General features: G+C 44.2%; 1 protein-coding gene and 1 non-coding gene across 3 annotated transcripts in view; both read left to right on the top strand.

The window, feature by feature from the left end:
• The window catches only part of GRIN3A (glutamate ionotropic receptor NMDA type subunit 3A), a 142,280-nt gene that overhangs the window by 59,373 nt on the left and 62,439 nt on the right, over nt 1-20,468 (top strand). For both annotated transcript variants that reach the window (XM_029056128.2, XM_029056127.2), the window contains exon 3: nt 383-1,430. In XM_029056128.2, coding sequence (XP_028911961.1) covers nt 383-1,430 — 1,048 coding nt within the window. The remainder of the gene's footprint in view (nt 1-382; nt 1,431-20,468) is intronic.
• On the top strand, nt 12,583-12,720 carry LOC114808426. Its single transcript, XR_003756274.1, has one exon. It is a non-coding gene; the product is annotated as a small nucleolar RNA SNORA7 (small nucleolar RNA).

Here is a 20,468-nt window from a genome sequence, read left to right as displayed (position 1 = left end):
ATGTTCTGTTCCAACAAAACTCAGTTGCCTTTCTTTTTGTGGGCAAGCTGCACCGAGGTGAATGGGAGATATAGCTTCTACCTTGGCTTCTAATGTGGGGTCTAGAGCTCCCCAAATTATAAGGGAAATGATTGGGAAACTTTAAAGGGGGGAGAGAGACATTATCCCTTCTGTTTGGAGAAGAACAAAGTTATTGGGAAAATAGGATCATCTGAAGAGCTACCACCCCCACAGAGAAAAGTGTTAAGACATGGGGACTGGGTCTTTTTCTTTCTCTCTCTCTTCACGATATTCGTTGTCTTCTCTTGGCATTCCTCCCAGATAGTCCTTGGCTGCCTTGCTCATCTTTGATTCTTCACCTCTCTCTCTCTCTATTTTACAGATTTCTAGCCAACACCACATTCAGTGGCCTCAGCGGTTATATCACAGTGAAGGGCTCCAACATCATCAGCTCAGAAAACAACTTCTTTATCTGGAATCTGCAGCATGACCCGGTGGGGAATCCAATGTGGACCCGCCTGGGGAGCTGGCAAGGAGGGAAGATCATCATGGATTATGGAATATGGCCTGAACAGGCCCAGAGGCATAAAAGCCATCTCCAGCACCCTTCGCGGCTCCACCTGCGAGTGGTCACTCTGATAGAACACCCATTTGTCTTCACGCGAGAGGTGGATGATGACGGGCTATGCCCTGCTGGGCAGCTGTGCCTTGATCCCCTGACAAATGACTCATCAGTATTAGATGGCCTTTTTGAGAGCCTCCAGGGCAACAATGACACGGTACCTATTGAGTTCAAGAAGTGCTGCTATGGCTACTGCATTGATCTGCTCGAAAAATTGGCAGAGGACATGAACTTTGATTTTGACCTATACATCGTTGGAGATGGGAAATATGGAGCCTGGAAAAATGGCCACTGGACTGGACTGGTGGGAGACCTCCTGAGTGGCACAGCCCATATGGCAGTCACCTCCTTTAGCATCAACACTGCCCGGAGTCAAGTGATTGATTTCACCAGCCCTTTTTTCTCCACCAGCTTGGGCATCTTAGTGAGGACCCGAGACACAGCCGCTCCCATTGGAGCATTCATGTGGCCTCTTCACTGGACAATGTGGCTGGGGATATTTGTGGCTCTCCACATCACTGCCATATTCCTCACCTTGTATGAATGGAAAAGCCCCTTTGGGATGACTCCCAAGGGGCGGAATAGGAGTAAAGTCTTCTCCTTTTCCTCAGCCCTGAATGTCTGCTATGCCATCTTGTTTGGCAGAACGGCAGCAATCAAGCCCCCCAAATGCTGGACTGGAAGGTTTTTAATGAACCTCTGGGCTATATTTTGTTTGTTTTGTCTTTCAACCTACACGGCTAATCTGGCTGCTGTCATGGTAGGAGAGAAAATTTATGAAGAACTTTCTGGGATACATGACCCAAAGGTAAAGACTGGTGATTTTTTATTTACTCCATCTGTCTGTCTTTTCCATTTATATTCTATATTGAGCTTCTTTTGCTTTGGAGAGTCTGCATCTTTGCCAACCCCAATGAAACTGTCTCCGCCAGCCACTTGAGAGAGCAGTATGAAAGCTCATTACCTGGCTGAGCCGGATCTTCAATTTACTGTCAAATGAAATAAAGCATTGGGATATTCTTGGACATGGTTGCTTAAGAGAAGGGTGCCTGTAAGAAACGACTTTTATGGCAAGATCCCCTCTACAATAAATGAGCACCTGGCTAGAACAGATGTCAGATATCAGTCATCTCTCTTCTGTCCTAGCCCCTAGAGAAAGAGCAAGCTGTACCTAGCAATTTCTCCCACCGCAGCCAGCCCCCAATGACAAATGTCTTTTCTTTGAGATCAAGAAAGGTAATAGGTTCAACAGTCCATTTGGTTACTGGTCAAAGAGAAAATCTATTTCCTCTATAGAAAAAGGAGGACAGTGAAAACCAGTATCCTAGCCCATGGATGCAATGTTCATGCCATGGGAGCCCAAATCTAAGGGCCCATTAGTTTGGGCCCCTGACAGGGATATATCAGGGAGAAGGTTTCAATTGCTCCCAGAATTTTTTAATTGAAACCAGCAATTTCCAAAAGCTGGTCCTCTTGTGGAAAGGCGACCTCTTAAACTGAAAGCTTGGAGACATCCTATGATAGGAGTGGCCCAAGTCCACATGTTTCAGCAGTTGCTAAGCATTGGTGTTGCCAGCATCCTCTTCCAGCAAGCCGGGATCAATTCATCTTCCTCTGGTGGCGAGGTATCGTGTGGTTGACAAGGTCATGTTAGGGCTATACTCGACAATTTTCCCAGCCATTTTGTTCACGTCCACATCTTCCATTCAGTCTGGCTTGAACCAGTAATTAGCAAATCTTTCCAAAGAAATGAGTCATAGGAGATCCTGAACCACATTTTGGGGAAATCAAGAGAGACTCGAGTTGAGTTTCAGATTGACCTAAGATATTGGGATTGCTTGTTGGGCCACCTGCCCCTGTAGGTTGTTTGTGATCCCAAGGTCTCATGATAAAGATGTATTTTAATTCTTATAATCTACCTGATTCAAATATTGCTCTTTACTGCTTTCATAGAATGTGTTAGTTTCAGTGAGGGGAACATTTGCAAGAGTAGCTCATGAGTGATTGAGTAGAACTTCAGCCCTGATGGCAGTCTCAGAGAGTTATTTAAGATAGCTAGAGTTAGGCCATTAGATCGATTCTTTTTTTCAACCCAAGGAGTACGATAAATTCAACACATATTCTTCAAGCACCTTTTGATAAGCATCTTATAATAGGATTCAACTAAAGATGAGTCATTAGCTATGTGGATTTGTGTTACTTTGTTAATGAGCTGCTTCCAGTTAACCAACACTCAGTAGCTTACATTAGTCACTTGGAAGTTAGTGAGCATTCATTAGCTTCTAAAGCATCTCAAGTCACAGATGCCTACTACTTCTGTACTGATGCTTTAACTATCCTTCATTCTGCTTTTCTGTCTTTTGCTTAAATTCTTGATCTCCAAGATATATCTTATTGTCCTTTGTTTTCAGAAATGATGCTACTGATGATGAGATCCTCTCCATCAGCACAGATGTGACTGAAAAGATCAGTGCATGTTCAGTACTACCTTGCACGGCATCTGCATAAAAGCTATATTCATGCTGAGCAGATGCATTTGCCTCGTTATGCCTTTAAATCCATTATCCTGCCCTCCAGACTTATGTATGCCCCCTTTCAGTTCACCATAGAGCAGTGGTTTGGAAACCTTACTTTTATCCATTTTACTTGCTTTGTCTGCCCAGCAAAGCTGTGTTTCTGTGAGCACTGTTTCAATGCTTGTGAGCTGGATGGGTTCCAGGACCATGTTGTCAGTAATCTTGCCCTGCCATGTGATGTTGAGTGTGGTTCATCGGTGACACTAGTGAAACTGCCTGAGAAGTTGGATGTATCTTCTGTCGTATGTCCAAGTCTCATAGCAGTATAAATGATTGGCCACCACAGCAGCTTTAGAGACCTACAATTTCTAATGAGCTCAGTGTCCTGTTGTCACCACTCTTGGTCAATTTGCCAAATTCTATTCTAGTCTTTTTTATAGCAAAGTGTCCTGCCGAGGCAGCTGAATGTGGAAATAGCATTAGCTTCTTGGTTGATGAAGAAAATCTTCGGTTTTGTGTAGTTTCTCAGGTTTAGGCTGAAATATAACTAGTTTAATTTTATTGTCAGGGTATTTTACCATGCTGAATCTGCAAAGTAATTCCTAATCATTTGTGTGTCTTCTTGGTATGCATCTCCAGAACGTAGTTTTCAGCATAGAGCAGATCCTGGATGACACTCTCAAAGACTTTTGATCATGCTTATAGCCTGTGGAGTTGGGAGACCCTCCCAGTGGAACAAAAACATATTCTGACTCCAGGTTCAAGATTCTGATTGCATCATCAAACATGGATGTATAGAGTAAATTGACTGGGACTGTAATCAACTCTAGACTATAACCTCCTTATGGGCAGGGAATCTGTCTACCACGTCTGTTGTATTTTACTCTCCCATATGCTTAGTACAGTGCTCTGCACACAGTAAGAGCCCAATAAATACCATTGATTAAATGATTGATAGGACTTGGCCTACCACCAAGCTCTGATCTTCTCTGACCTTGATGGAGGAAAGTGTGAGGCTAGACTCCTTAAACTCCAATTTAAACAGCCACACCATCATGGAGTAGCCTTAAGATCTAGAAGAATTTCTCAGAAGAGCTGGATTTGATAGCAAATGCTAGAGTCCTGGTTTATTAATGGTGTCAGGTGGTTTTGTCAGGTCAGTGAGCACAGGATAGAGGTTTGGGGGCTGTTCTCTGCACTTTAAACTGTGTTGCTGTAAAAAAAAACCACATATCTGCCATTCCATATTTTCATCTGAAGCCACACTGCAATTCAGATAGTGTAGAGTTGACTATAGTATTCAGTAACCTTTCCAGAAGGATTCTGGCTAAAATCTGATCAGTGGTGGAGATCAGCAAAATGCCCCAGTAGTTGCCCAATCAGCTCTCTCACCATTTTTCTTGAAGATGATGATGATAACATCCTTCTTCTGGGATTTCTTCAGTGTTCATATATTGAGGAACATCCTGCAAATATATGAGTATTACTTGCAGAAATTTGATCTTTTTTTGGCAATTCACCATTCTTTATGGCTTTAACTATAAAAGCTACTTCCTCAAACTTCAGAGCAAAAGCTATATAGTCTCTTAGTTTTCTATGCTTTGCAGAACCTCGTCCTTGGTAGTAGATGGTAGTCCCCTTGCCATCCACCTATTATTCCTACAATTAACTGAGGTAACTGGACTCTACAAACATCCCCATGCACATAGGAGTTAGAGGAAAGACACTATACAAATCCAATGCCTCTCAGTAAAAATTGATCGCTAAAAGGCATCCTCACTTTGAATTATAAAGCTCTTTAGAAATCATTTGACACCATTATGTGAAAGCCAGGTGACATTAGCCCAATTTAAAGAAAGCAGCCTTTATGGTTAAGGGACTGATTAAAGGTTATTCGGTAAATGAGTGGCAGAAGTCACATTCTTAATCATTATATCTTCAGTTTTTTGCCAACGCATTGAATCTCCTGAGCAAAGACTTATAACTGTACCAAACTGGAAGATGGCCAGGTGCACTGGACTTTGTCAAGCATTGAACGAAAGCAACACCATTTTCATCTTGGAACTCATTTACTCAGCACTTCAAGCATTGTCATACGATTTAAGCCTATAATAGATTATGCCTTTTTACTAAAACCTATTATATTTTTGTCAGTATCAGGTTGGAGAAAAACTTAAGGAAGTGTTGCCTAGTAGAAAGAGTACAGGACTGAAAGTTGGCAGACTCGGGTTCTAGTCTAGCTCTGACACTCACCTGACAGTAATCTCTTTGGGCCTCAATTCCTCATCTGTACTGGGGATGAGATATCTGATCCTCCTGCCTCTTAGACTGTGAGCACAATAATAATAATAATAATAACAATAATAATGATAATGGTATTTAATAATGTTCGTATTTGTTAATTGCTTACTCTGTGCCGAGCACTGTTCTAAGTGCTGGGGTAGATGCAGGGTAATCAGGTTGTCCCACATGAGGATCACATCTTAATCCCCATTTTATAGATGAGGTAACTGAGACACTGAGAAGTTAAGTGACTTGCCCAAAGTCACACAGCTGACAGGTGGCGGAATCGGGATTAGAACCCTTGACCTGTATTTGTTAAGCGCTTACTATGTGCCAGTCACTGTTCTAAGTGCTGGAGGAGATACAAGGGAATCAGGTTGCCCCATGTGGGGCTCCCATTCTTAATCCCCATTTTACAGATGAGGTCACTGAGGCACAGAGAAGTGAAGTAACTTCCCCAAAGTCACACAGCTGACAAGTGGCAAAGCCAGGACTAGAACTCACGATCTCTGACTGCCAAGCCCGGGCTCTTTCCACTAAGCCATGTATCTAATCTAATTACTCTGTATCTACCCCAGCACTTAGCACAGCACAACACAGCACATAATAGGCCCTTAGTAAAAGCCATAAAATACTTTCAAATTACTAGAACCACTTAAGAAAATGATAGAAAATGATTTGGACATTTAGGGAATGTGCGTAATGTACATTTGCCACCATTTTTCTGTTGCTGACTAATCAAGCCAGTTTGAAATTTCTCCACGTCCTCAAGCTAAATGTTGGGAAGTTGGAAGTTTAGTCTTTATTGAGTCAATATAATCTTTGAGTAGCAGCTTTCTGCCACCATACTCTGGGGCTGGTGAGGGAGAAAGGAACAGAGATCACCAAACATGACTTGAGCACCCAGAAACTCCAGCCCTGTCGCTTCCATCCTTTATTTCCAGCTCCTGCTTCCTCACAAACTTCCCCTTCATGTCTTCTCACTCCCATTTTGCCTGCTCTTTTTAAAAATATGGCATTTGTTAAGCGCTTACTATGTGCCAGGCACTGTACTATGCGCTGGGGGAGATACAAGCTAATCAGGTTGGAAACAGTCCCTCTCCCATATGAGACTCACAATCTTGATCCCCATTTTACAGATGAAATAACTGAGACCCAGAGAAGTGACTTGCCCAAGGTCACACAACAGACAAGTGGTGAAACCGGGTTTAGAATTTAGGTCCTTCTGACTCCCAGGCCTGTTCCCTCTCCACTAGCCTATGCTGCTTCTCCAGAGGAAAGTAGCAGCCACATAGGAGCACTTTTTGGTGCTTTTTTTTCATATACAAAGTTGATCCAAGGAGAGTGAAAATGAAATGAATTTTTTTAACATGTCTGATGGAAAAAAACGTTTATGATAGGAAGATAGTAAGTCTCAAGGTTCAGCACCCAGTAATTTTGGTGTGGCCACCAAAAATATTCAAGTAATAAAAATAATGCCAATAATAAATGTTACTGAAAGATGTGCTTTGCATTATATTTCATTATAGATCATATTTTCCTCTATACCTCAATTCAAAGCTATTTGTCATTATTGCTTAATTTTTAAAAGTCACCACAAAATTATTATGGTGAGTGCAATACTGGTCAACACAAAATATGTCTTGAGAGTGAGTATTCCAAGGGAGTGGCTGTAGAGGGAGAATAAGAATAGAAGGGGACCTAGAACTGAGCCTTGAGGGACGCCCCTACTCTCAGAGGGTGGAAAGCAGAGGAGAAGCCAGCAAAAGAGACTGAGAAGGAGCAGTCAGAGAGGTAGGAAGAGAACCAAGGGAGGATGGTGTCAGTAAATCCAAGGTTGGATGAAGTTTCAAGGATGAGGGGGTGGTCTACAGTGTCAAAGGTGGCTGAGAGGTCTCAGAAAATTAGGGTGGAGTAGAAATCAGATTTGGCAAGAAGAAGTCCATTGGTTATTTTAGAGAGGGCTGTTTCTATGGAGTGAAGAGGGCAGAAGCTAGATTGGAGGAGATCTAGGGGAGAATTGGAGGATAGGAAGTGGAGAGAGTGGGTTTAACAGCTCTCTCAAGAAGTTTGGACGGAAATGGGGCAATAACTGGAGAGAGCTATGGGATCAATGGAGGGTTTTTTTAAAAGATAGGGAATAAATAAGCATGTTTGAAAGCAGTGGGAAGAAACCATTAGAAAGTGGACAGTTGAGGAGAGCAGTCAAGGAGGGAAGAAGGGGAGGGAGTGAGTGTTTTAAAAGGTATGAAGGGATGGGGTCAGATGCACAGGTGGAGGAGATAGATTTAGAGAGGAGTCAAGAGATTCATCTTGAGTTACCTCAAGATTATAGGAAGAGTCGAAGAGGGGAAGGGGATTGAAGAGGAGCAGGGGAGATTTTAGGGAGATCATGCCTGATGGTTTTAAATTGTTGATGAAGTAGGTAGCCAGGTCATTAGGGCAAAGAAATGGTGGGGGCGAGGGGACAGGAGGTTTGAGAAGGGAGTTAAATTTCTGGAACAGCTGGCAGAGGCAGTGGGCATGGAAATGAATTAGGAAGGAGAAGTATTGTTGTCAGGCCATGGAGAGGATTGAAAGAGATAAGAATGAATTTAGGGTGGATAAAGAGAGATGTCTGGATTTCCTCTAACAGTGCTCCGCAGCTCAGGCACAGGAGCAGAGGAAGCAGACTGTGGAAGTGATCCAAGGTTGCTGGTTAGTGGTATCTAGCTATCTCTACATCAACTATATCTAACCACTATCTGCCTTGTCTCACAAACCCATAGGCTTGGCATCATCCTTGACTCGTCTCTCTCATTTAACCCACGTATTCAATCTGTCACCAAATTCTGTCAGTTCTACTTGCACAACATCACTAAAATCTGCCCTTTCCTCTTTATCCAAACTGCTGCCCCATTAGTCCAAGCATTTATCCTAGCCTATCTTGACTACTGCATCAGCCTCCTCACTGACCTTCCTGCCTCCTGTCTCTCCCCACTCTAGACCTTACTTCACTTTGCTGTCTGGATCACTTTTCTAAAAAAGGCATTCAGACCACATCTTCCCACACCTCAAGAACCTCCAGTGGTTGCCCATCCACTTTTGCTCCTTGTGGGCAGGGATGGTGTCTGTTTATTGTTATATTGTACTTCTGCCAAGTGCTTAGTACAGTACTCTGCAAACAGTAAGTGCTCAAAAAATATGACTGAATGAATATCATCAGCTTCTAAGCACTCAATCACCTTGCCCCCTCCTACCTTATCACTCTGATTTCCTACTACAGTCCAGTGTGCACACTTCACTCCTCCAATGCCAGCCTACTCACTGGACCTCGATCTTGCCTATCTCACTGCTGACTTCTGGCCCACATCCTCCCTCTGGCCTGGAACTCCCTTCCCCTTCATATCCAACAGACCAACACTCTCCCCACCTTGAAAACCTTATTCAAATCACATCTTCTCCAAGAGGCCTTCCCCAGCTAAACTCTCATTTCCCTTACTCCCTCTCCCTTCTGTATTGCCTGTGTATTTGGGACTGTACCCTTTAAGCAGTTGATATTCACCCCACCCTCAGCCCCACATCACTTATATATATATATATATATATATATATATATATATATATATATATATATCCATAATTTATTTTAATGTCTGTCTCCCCGTCTAGATTAAAATCTCTCTATGGGCAGGGAATGTGTCTAGCAACTATTATTCTGTCCCACGTATTTAGTGTGTTCCTCTGCACACAGAAAGCACTCAATAAATACTACTGATTGATTGTTGCCAAATTGTACATTCCAAGCGCTTAGTACAGCTCTCTGCACATAGTAAGTGCTCAATAAATACTGTTGAATGAATGAATTGATTGAAGTCCACCCGGGACTGCTCATACCTATGTTGATAATCTTATAATTTCTCAAAATGATAAATGCCATCCACTTATAATTTTAATCTTACTATTAGCAGATTTCAAAATTGCCTGCTTCAAAATTTCTGAATGGAAATTCTTGCAGAATTGTGAGGCTACCCTCTTGCCAAACCATCTGCTGCTCCCTCTGATGGGTGCCCTGAGGCAGCTGCTTCTCCTGCTCGCCATCTAAAGTCAGCCCGACCCAAGCAAACCCTTGGTTGTTGGGAGGTAGCTACCCAAACTGCTACTGCTGCTTTCTCTGCTGCAACTGGCCCAGATTTAATCATGGATGCAATTTTAGATTGCATGCAAATATCTATAATTAGTCTTAGGGCATTTTCCAATTTACGATCATTCGCTTAGCCATTTATATGATGCCTCTTATTTTGCTGGCAACATATTTCCCAACACCATCAATGCTGTCAGAGTTTAAAACTCTTTACTAAAGTTGTGGTTTTGCTAACCAACTCTTTCTGCCAGCTCCTCCTCAGTATTAGAAATATATATGTATAGCTATCCTTTGAATTCAAAGATGAGGCCTATGGGGGTGTGTGTGTGTGTATATGCCTGAGGAGGCCCAGGTGCTACAACAGCTCAGCTAATTAAAATTAAATGCTCTATGTCATGGTGACATTGCCTCCCCTGCTGCTCTCTCTCTCAATGGGACCTTACTTTTTTCCACTGCCACCATATCACTGAAAAAGGGGGAAGAGTCAGCTTACTCCTTTTCCCCCGATATCCACTTCTGATCCATCTCACTCCTTCCTTATCTTACCTTCTTGTCCTCTTGCTTTGGATCCCAAATCATCCATCTTTACCATCCTCTGCAGTTTCTAGTTGCTGATATCTACTGCCCTCCTGGCCTTTCTTACCGGTTTGGAAATATTTCTCTTTTTCCTACCTCACTCCTTTCTTCTATTCTGATCCTTGGGAGCATAAACCTGTATGGTAATAATTCCTCCAACTCCCCCTGCCGACACCCCCCCCCCCCCCCCGAGTCATCTGCTTCCTTTCTCTTTTCAACTCTCCTTGCCTCTAGTTTCAGTTTACCTCAGCCACATAGCAGCATGGGTACGTGCTAGATCTCACTGTGTCCAGACAATGCTCCAACTCATTTCTCACCAACCACAGTCTACTATACTCACTGGCCTGCCCCCTCATTCACATTCCCCCCGACCCCAAATTTATTCTTCACCCCTCACCATGACCCTCAACTGCTCGACTAAAGAATAAGGTTTCTGCTTTCTTCACTGAAAATGCTTTGGCAAAAGCATTTAAATAAACATAAAATTTCCAAACATCTTTGCTTAGGCTGAAGTTCCATATTTCAAAATGGATGTGACTTTGAACAGTGCACCTATGAATGAGATTGCTTCACTTGAATTTGCTTCCCGGAGTCCAAGGCTGGGATCAGTTCCACTGAGACAGGAAACAAGATAAAGAAAGAAGCTCCTTGAATAGTTATGGGCTGTACAAAGTGAAAGGCCTCCTCTTGAAGTTGAAGTGGAGTTATTAAACTGGTCATGAAATAATTCAAAATTAGCTATTTAACATATATTAATGTGTTCTCGAGCAGCTCTTCTTACTCCTCAGATAAAATGCCCCTAGAGCTCTGTCATTGATATGCTGAAGAAAAACTACTCTGAGAGGGTAATTAATGGACAACTATCTTTTCTGTACTGGCTGATGGCAAAACTGCAACTGGAAGAAATAAAAGTCCCATTCTCAGGCAAGTTGCCAGTCTTAAAACTGAACCGAACTCTGCTAGGAAGGCAAGATCTGACTGTTAAAGCAGGGATGCGCTTCCTATGTGCAGAGCACTGTACTAAGCTCTTGGAATGTACAAATCGGCAACAGATAGAGACAGTCCCTGCCCTTTGACGGGCTTACAGTCTAATCGGGGGAGACAGGCAGACAAGAACAATGGCAATAAATAGAGTCAAGGGGAAGAACATCTCATAAAAACAATGGCAAATAAATAGAATCAAGCTGATGTACATCTCATTAAACAAAATAAACAAAATAAATAGGGGGATGAAGATATATACAATTGAGCGGATGAGTACAGTGCTGAGGGGGTGGGACGGGAGAGGGGGAGGAGGAGAGGGAATGGGGGGAGAAGAGGGTTTAGCTGCAAAGAGGTGAAGGGGGTGGGTAAAGGGAGCCGAGGGAAAAAAGGGGGGAGCTCACTCTGGGAAGGCCTCTTGGAGGAGGTGAGCTTTAAGTAGGGATTTGAAGAGGGGAAGAGAATTAGATTGATGGAGGTGAGAGGGAGGGCATTCCAGGACCGCGGGAGGACGTGGCCCAGGGGTCGACGTGGCCCAGGGGTCGACGGCGGGATAGGCAAGACCGAGGGACGGTGAGGAGGAGGGCGGCAGAGGAGCGGAGCGTGCGGGGTGGGCAGTAGAAAGAGAGAAGGGAGGAGAGGTATGAAGGGGCAAGGTGATGGAGAGCCTTGAAGCCTAGAGTGAGGAGTTTTTGTTTTGAGCGGAGGTTGATAGGTAACCACTGGAGGTGTTTAAGAAGGGGAGTGACATGCCCAGAATGTTTTTGCAGGAAGATGAGCTGGGCAGCGGAGTGAAGAATAGACTGGAGCAGGGCGAGAGAGGAGGAAGGGAGATCAGAGAGAAGGCTGACACAGTAGTCTAGCCGGAATATAACGAGAGCCTGTAGCAGTAAGGTAGCCATTTGGGTGGAGAGGAAAGGGCGGATCTTGGCGATATTGTAAAGGTGAGACCGGCAGGTCTTGGTAATGGATAGGATGTGTGGGGTGAACGAGAGAGACGAGTCAAAGATGACACCGAGGTTGCGGGCCCGAGAGACGGGAAGGATGGTCGTACCATCCACGGTGATAGGGAAGTCTGGGAGAGGACCGGGTTTGGGAGGGAAGATGAGGAGCTCAGTCTTGCTCATGTTGAGTTTTAGGTGGCGGACAGACATCCAGGTGGAGACATCCTGGAGGCAGGAGGAGTTGCGAGCCTGAAGGGAGGGGGAGAGGACAGGGGCAGAGATGTAGATCTGCGTGTCATCTGCGTAGAGATGGTAGTCAAAGCCGTGAGAGCAAATGAGTTCACCAAGGGAGTGAGTGTAAATGGAGAACAGAAGAGGGCCAAGAACTGACCCCTGAGGAACTCCAACAGTTAAAGGATGGGAGGGGGAGGAGGCGCCTGCGAAGGAGACCGAGAATGACCGGCCAGAGAGATAAGAGGAGAATCAAAGCTCCCAAAGACATTAGGGTTACTAAAATAGCAAAAGTAAGAAGTTAGATATCTCTCAGGGTCACACCTGGAGAGTTTTCAGCACTCTACCAGTCTCGACTACTGGAGGGAGAGTCAAGCAGAGGCATATCCATTTCATTCCTAGCTTGGGCAATGGCTAGCAAGTGGAAGGCAATCTGCTATAAGTCAAAACTTAACCTGTTCTGGGCAGCAGAGGCATGGGAGAGAGTCAAGAGCACAGACTCAGGTTTTACTGCGTGGAAGGAGGCAATGGTAAACCGCTTCCATATTTTTACCAAGAAAACTCTATGGATCCACTACCAGAATAATTGCAGTTGGAGGTAGGCCATTCTGGGAGAGATGTGTCCATGGCGTCGCTATGGGTCAGACATGACTCGGCAGCATAAGTCAACAACAAAAAGTTAGAGGTGGTGGCCAAAGTAAGTGTTCATACAATGCCACCTGTTAGCTAAATAAAAATAATAAATCCAGAGGCATGTATCTAGTTCTAGAAGGTGGCAAGAGAAGTCAGGCCTCCCTTTGGAGAAGTGTGCAAGACCTCTTGCACAAACAGATTGTAACATAGTCAATCATTCATTAAGTGAGTACCCTGTACAGAACATTGCACTAGATGTTTGGGAATATATAATAAAAATAAAGGACATGGCCCTTGCCCTTGAAGAAGTCACAGCCTCATGGAGGAGACAGGCTAACATATCAATCAATCAAACAATCAGTGGTATTTACTGAGCACTTACTATGTGCACTGTACTAAGCACTTGGGAAGGAGTGTGGTTAATGGAAAAACACGGGCCCAGTAGTCAAAGGTCCTGGGTTCTAATCCCAGCTCCTTCACATGTCTGCTGTGGGTCCTTAGGCAAGTCACTTCAGTTCTCTGGGCCTCAGTTATCTCATCTGGAAAATGGGGATTAAGATTGTGAGCCCCATATGCAAAATGTAGATTCAATACCTGTTCTTCTACTAAGACTGTGAACCCCATGTGAGACCTGATAGTCTTATATCTGCCCCAGTGCTTGGTACAGTGCTTGGCACATAGTAAGCACCTAACAGATTTCTAGACTGTGAGCCCATTGTTGGGTAAGGATTGTCTCTATTTGTCACCGAATTGTACTTTCCAAGGGCTTAATACAGTGCTCTGCACACAGTAAGTGCTCAATAAATACGATTGAACCACGATTGTTAGTGGGAGAGTTCAATAGAGTAAGTAGACATGATCCCTACCATCAAGTAGTTTACAATCTAACTGGGGAGGTAGACATTAAAATAAATTACAGGTAGGAGAGGCAATTGAGTATAAGTGCTGTGAGGAGTGGGGTGAATACCTAAGTTCTTTGGGGATATGGACTCAAGTGGATGGATGAGTAAATCAGAAGGGAGGGAAGATAAGGTGGAGTGATACTCTCCCATCACCACAAATTCAGCTTCTCCAAAACAGAATAACTCTGCCAGCAAACTTTGCTCCTCTAATGTCACCCTGCTTACAGGGCCTCAATCTTGTCTCTCTTTCTCTTCTCGTCACACCCTCCCTCCTGCCTCGAACTCCTTTCCCCTTCATATCTGACAGACCCATGATTGGTGTAGTCCTATAACTAGAAAGTTACCCTGTTGTCACTTTCTCCATATATGAGGCTTGGGAGGTTGTTTGAGGAGGACAAGTCACTTCATTTCTCTGCCTCAGTTACTTCTCCTGTAAAATGGGGATTAAGATTGTGAGGCCTCTGTGGGACATGGACTTTGTCCAACCTGATTACCTTGTATGTACCCCAGGACTAAGTACAGTGCCTAGCACATGGTAAGTGCTTAACAAATATTAAAAAAAAACAGGAGAGGTGTGCTTATCTATTTTTGATGTGTTTTCATTGAATTTATCTGAAATAACTCAGGAGTAGATGGTAAAACTTTGACCCTCAGAACAGTAGGGATTGTGTAAGGAGTTGTAGGAAGAGATACATGCACTTTCCCCCAGTTCCCTTTTCCCACCATGGGTCATGAAGTTTAAAAAAGAACTATCTGTAGCCATGACAGGTCAGCAGGACCCAATCCTCTGATGTTGCATTTCTCCCAGTTGAGCCAAAATGGCAATAAAAGCGACCCAGGAAAAACTCAAAAGAGAGAATTGCCAATAGAGGTGATGAATAGGGCTGTATTCTGAACAAGGGAAGAAGAGGAAGGGATTTCAGCAAGGGGGTAAGAAGGAGGAAGAGAAAAGGAGGATCAGCCAATAGTTTTTATTAAGTGCCTTTTATGTGCAGAGAACACTTTACTAAATGCTTGGGAGAGGACAATAGATGAATCCCTTGAAGAATTTATAATTCAGTGGAGGAGGCAGACATTAAAATACAGATAAAAAGAAGAGATTAGAATTAATCAGTGTATTTACTGAGCACTTATTGTGTGTGCAGAGCACTGTGCTAAGCATTTGGAGGAGTACAAGATGCCTGACCTCCAAGTGCTTACAATCTAGTGGGAGAGACAAACATTAAAATAAATTACAGGTAGGGGGAAGCAATAGAGTATATGGATCAGTCAATCAGTCATATTTATTGAGTGGTTATTATGTGCAGAGCACTATACTAAGCATTTGGGACAGTACAATATAACAGAATTGGTAGACAGGTTCCCTGCCCACAAGGAATTTGCAATCTAGAAAATATGGACATAAGTGCTGCGGTGGTAGGGGGGTGAATATCAAAGTGCTTAGGGGTATGGATTAAGGTGTACAGAAGGAAGGAAACCTAGGGTGGGTAGATGAGAGATTAGTCCAGGAAGGTTTCCTAAAAGAAATATGATTTTATTGAGCTTTTGAAGATGGGGAGAGTGATAGTCTGTCAGATATAGAAAGGGAAGGAGTTCAAGGAAGGGGGAGGAGTTTACAGCGAGAGGCAAGATTGAGGCACAGTAAGTAGTTTGGCATTAGAGCAAGGTGTGCAGACTGGGTTGTAGGTGGAGAGGAGCGAGGATAGGTAGGAGGGAGAGAGCTGATCCAGTGCCTTAAAGCTGATGATTACCTTAAAGCCAGTACAAGGAAAAGCACGTGAACAGTAAAACGTAAATTGATACGTACAAAGGTGCTATGGGTGAATGTGAATGTTTAAGTGCAGAGTTGGTAGTTGGGAGGGATATGACCTGAGAAGAAAAAATAATTGGGGAAAGCTTCCAGGAAGTAGAACTGATGGCTTTTTTGAGTCATATGAGAGTTGGGCTAATTTTAATCATTGTTTCTATGAACTGGGAGTTGTGGAGATGGGGAGAGAAGCGAGAAGGAGAGAACTTCTTCTCTCTTGGAGAAGCAGCGTGGCTCAGTGGAAAGAGCACGGGCTTTGGAGTCAGGGCTCATGAGTTCGAATCCCAGCTCTGCCACTTGTTGGCTGTGTGACTGTGGGCAAGTCACTTAACTTCTCCGTGCCTCAGTTCCCTCATCTGTAAAATGGGGATTAAGACTGTGAGCCCCACGTGGGACAACCTGATTTCCCTATGTCTACCCCAGTGCTTAGAACAGTGCTCGGCACATAGTAAGCGCTTAACAAATACCAACATTATTATTAACTTCTGTTTGGTTCCTCCTATTACATCTCTGCCTATTGAATATTTAAGACCCTTCTAATACTTTTGGCTTTCTGGTGCTGGGTTCTATCTTTCCTGGTTTCTGCTATGTTAGGGGAAGAAAGGAGAAAGGGCTGCTGTTGTCTCCTGTATCTCTATTTCTTCCGAGGTTTTTTTTTATGGTATTTGTTAAGTGCTGACTATGTGCCAGGAGCTGTTCTAAGCACTGGGGTAGATACAGCGTAATCAGGTCGGACACAATCCATGTCCTACATGAGACTCACAGTCTTAATTCCCAATTTACAGATAAGGTAACAGGCACAGAGAGGTTAAGTGACTTGCCCAAAGTCACACAGCAGACAGGTTTCAGAGTGAGAAGTAGAACCCAGGTCCTTCTGACTCCCAGGACCATGCTCTATCCACTAGGCCAAGCTGTGACACTACTTTCTTGAACACTGGCTCTTTGGAGGTCCACCATCTTGTCTGCCATCTTGATTTATTACCACACCTCACCCTCTTCAGGGATGGTGATCCCCATTATTTCTCTAAAACTTCATAGAGAGACGACCCATTGAATTTGTCACTTTGGATGAAGGAAAGCTTTCTGGTTCTTCTGAGAAATGCAACTTTTCTTTCCCATCTCTTTGGAGAGCAGATTGGCCCAGCCATTGCAGTGGCTGGTGGGGGGAAGGGGACAGGGCTGGGCAAGGGGAAGATCTGAAGAATGGGGACAGCAGAGAAGGAGAGCAGGAGGCAGGGGCACTGAGTGGCATTTCCTGCTGTACCTCTCCTCTCCCTCTTCCTCATCCATATGCCCTGTGGCTTTTTCTTCTCCAGGTGAAATTGGTTGTGGGATGGAAAAGGAAGAGGGGTGTTGGGGAGTGCCCCCCCTTACCATCTAGTCAAAATGACACCCTTTAGCAGGGTGGCACCCCAATGAGTAAACACACACGAGAAGCAGCATAGCCTAGTGGAAAAAGCACAGGCCTGGGTGTCGGGGGAGCTGGGTTCTAATCCCAACTTTGTTATATGATTTGGAGCAAGTCACTTAACTTCTCTGTGCCTCAATTTCTTCATCTGTAAAATAGGGATTAAATGCCTGTTATCCCTCCTACTTTGACTGTGAGCCCTGGGTAGGACAGAGACTGTGTCCAACCTGACTACCTCATATCTACCCCTAGCATTTATTATAGTGTTTGGTAAGCACTTAACAAATATCACATTCATTAATATTAGGATCAAGTAAACACACACAAGCAGAGGTCACTTCTAAACACCTTAAACATCAAACACTTTTCCCCTTTCTATTCACTATCAGTTTAATGATCTCTCCCAATCATGGAATCAACAGGATTACTCCTGAGCTGAAGAGCACTGGTAATTAGCACCTATTTGTGCCAATCACTACCCCCAACCGGGGGCAGGCTAGCTTGAGCCTGAGGCCCCAGATTTTTAAAGAAGCTGCTGAGGACAAACAAAATCCTCTCCTGTTGCCCCATTTCCTGATATTTAATGGGCAGTGTTCCCTTTAAGAGCTAGTCACGCAGGCACGGGTTGCCTTGGAGTGGCTATTTTGAGAAAAGCACCATCTTTTTGCCCTAAGTAGCAACAGCAGCAATGTTGGTTGGTAAATTCAAGCGTGGGTATGATTTTTGAGGGTCGTCAAGGGCCTTGGGTTTACACCCTTAGAGCCCTTGGATTAATCCAGCCCTGGCAATGGGTCTCTGGTGAAGGAGACAAGAGTAAGAAACAGTGAGTAGACTTGCTTGAAGGACCAAAGAGTGGGAGCTGGGGTGTAGTGGGAATAGAATAAGTAAATAAGAGGGAGGGGGGCTACTGGAATGCCTTGATAGTTTCTGCTTAATATAGGAAGAATGGGCAATCAGAGATTTTTGAGGAGAGATGAGATGTCGTAATGGTGGTATTTGTTAAGTGCTTACTATGTGCCAGCCACTGTATTAAACACTGGGGTGGATACAAGCAAATCGGGTTGGCCGCAGTCCCTGTCCCACATAGGGCTCACAGTCTTATTCCCCATTTTACAGATGAGGCAACTAGGCACAGAGAAGTGAAGTGGCTTGCCCAAGGTCATACAGCAGATAAATGGCAGACCTGGGATTAGAACCCATGACCTTTTGACTCCTGGGCAGTGCTCTATCCACTACACCATGCTGCTTCCCTAATGTGTGCACCCCTTATCTCTCCCTAATGAGATGTGTGCAGAATATTGTTTCAGAAAACTGCAGCAGGATTAAGTGTGAGCTATAGAAGGGAAAGATAGGGGAAGCAGATGTGGTAGTCAAATGTGTGGACCTGATTTAGAGTGATATCAGAGAAAGAAAAAGTGATGGTGTTGGGTGGAGGCTTCTTTCCGGATCAACAGCCTGCACGGAGGAATTGAAGCAGCATGGTATAGTGGATAGAGCACAGACCTGGGAGTCAGAAGGTCGGGGGTTCTAATCCCGGCTCCGCCACTTGAATGCTGCATGACCCTGGGCTAGTCACTTCACTTCTCTGGGCCTCAGTTACCTCATCTGTAAAATGGGGATTGAGACCATGAGCCCCATGTGGAACAGGGACCGTGGCCAACCTGTTAAACTTGTATCTACCCCTGTGGTTAGTACAGTGCCTGGCACGTAGTAAGCGCTTAACAAATACCAGAATTATTATTATTCTAGTTCTAGTGACCTGTGCAGTCTCTCTGGTCCCGGCCAGTCATGCTCCCTGTAGGGCACTGAGTGCAATGAGTAAGTAGAGTGGGAGGGGTGCAAAACATTGCAAAGTCCATGTGTAACCTTTGTCCATGTTACCCAGTTACAGGCAGAATTTGGACTAGAATCCAGGTCTTGTGATTTCCAGGACAGTGCTATAGCCATTGGAGTCCCCATTCCCCCCCATTCTCCCCCCCCCCCCGCCCCCGCCCCCAGGAGAGAGAGAGTCAGGGTGGAATCACTGAGTGCCTAAACTAGGCCTCTCAGAACCAGCTGATCCTCACTTCCTTAGGGCAAGGCTCCTCACTTGGCAATTTTCTAGATTTGTGAATTCAGGGAGTTAGCCACTGTATTAGCAGAGCAACTGCCTTTGATCTTGGAAGCAGAAATGACCCAGGCAAGGAGCAACTAACAGTGTGAACAGGGTAATTTGTAGATTTCAAATGTATTTTTAGAAGGAAAAGTTAAGTAGACTTGTATCCAGTCCTCTAACCTAGTCAAAGTAGAGGGTCTACACTTAGTCTAGAGATAATGGAGGTAGAAGTCCGGCAGTTGAGTGGAGGCTACTCAATGTATTGTCCTGTATTCAGCATAGCCGAACACTTGCTTCATTACTAAGGGCTCTTATCCCTCAGGACAGGTATGTTCATTGGAGGCTGAACTGGAGTAGTTTATGGAGCTACTCAGTGATGAGGCTTTCACATGCACAATAGACCAATTCCACTCATTCAGTCATATTTATTAAGCGCTTACTATGTGCAAAGCCTTCAGATCATGTCAGCCTTCAGGTTGCTAAGGAGGAAGAAAGCCCTGAGAAAGGAGGAAAATAAACCCTTTAGTGGGAACACCCTCCATCTGAAGGCACCACCCTATGGAAGAGGGCCCTTCAGGGAAGACTGGTGCAAATAATGGCTGTGGATTAAACCAAAAAAAGAGCTGGGCTTGTGCCATCTGAAGAGATCATTTGGCAACGTGTCTTCTAGGTGCCAAGGCAGCAGATTTCATAGGATGTGTAGTTTCTCTGTTAGGGTGGAGAGAGAGCTGGTGGTCATGATATATGTTCGTACTTGGGACTTGATCCTGGAAGCCAAATTCAAGTTATGTAAGAGATTGCAGACCAAGATCTGCAGGGTAACATCCTCTGCTATGATGCTGGTCCATGCATATGGCTCCAGAAGCTGGCAGAGCTCCAGAATCACAGTAAATCAACATGAATAAGTTAATGGTGTAGAGAGGAGGAGTTTTGATACCTTAAGAACTAGGAGACCCTTTAAGGACAGGTGTAATTTTACATGGGGATGATGGATGCTACCTGAACCGAGATAGCACCAGGCTGCTGGCAATAAAAATCATAAGGTGGTAAAGCAGGTTTGGAAACAGTAAAACCAGTGAGTACAGAAAAGCACCAGACCTGGATTGAAGGACCCCTGAGAAAAAGGTGGCTCAATCATGGGAGGAGGTGGGGGTTGGAGGGAATATAATAGAGCATTTGAGAAAATCAATGAGAGAAGATTAGACTGTCTATCAAATGAGGAAGCTGACAGATGCCAAAATTAGTAGGACAACGGAAACCAAAATACAGAAATGGCTCTCTAAAGCTAGAAGCTGTTTTTTTTTTTAAAAAAAAAAGAGTGATTTGAAATGCATGGCAGCTACTGAA

The sequence above is a fragment of the Ornithorhynchus anatinus genome, chromosome X5 (genome assembly GCF_004115215.2).
Source record: "Ornithorhynchus anatinus isolate Pmale09 chromosome X5, mOrnAna1.pri.v4, whole genome shotgun sequence".
NCBI classification, from domain to species: domain Eukaryota; kingdom Metazoa; phylum Chordata; class Mammalia; order Monotremata; family Ornithorhynchidae; genus Ornithorhynchus; species Ornithorhynchus anatinus.
This window is presented reverse-complemented; position numbering and strand designations above follow the sequence as displayed.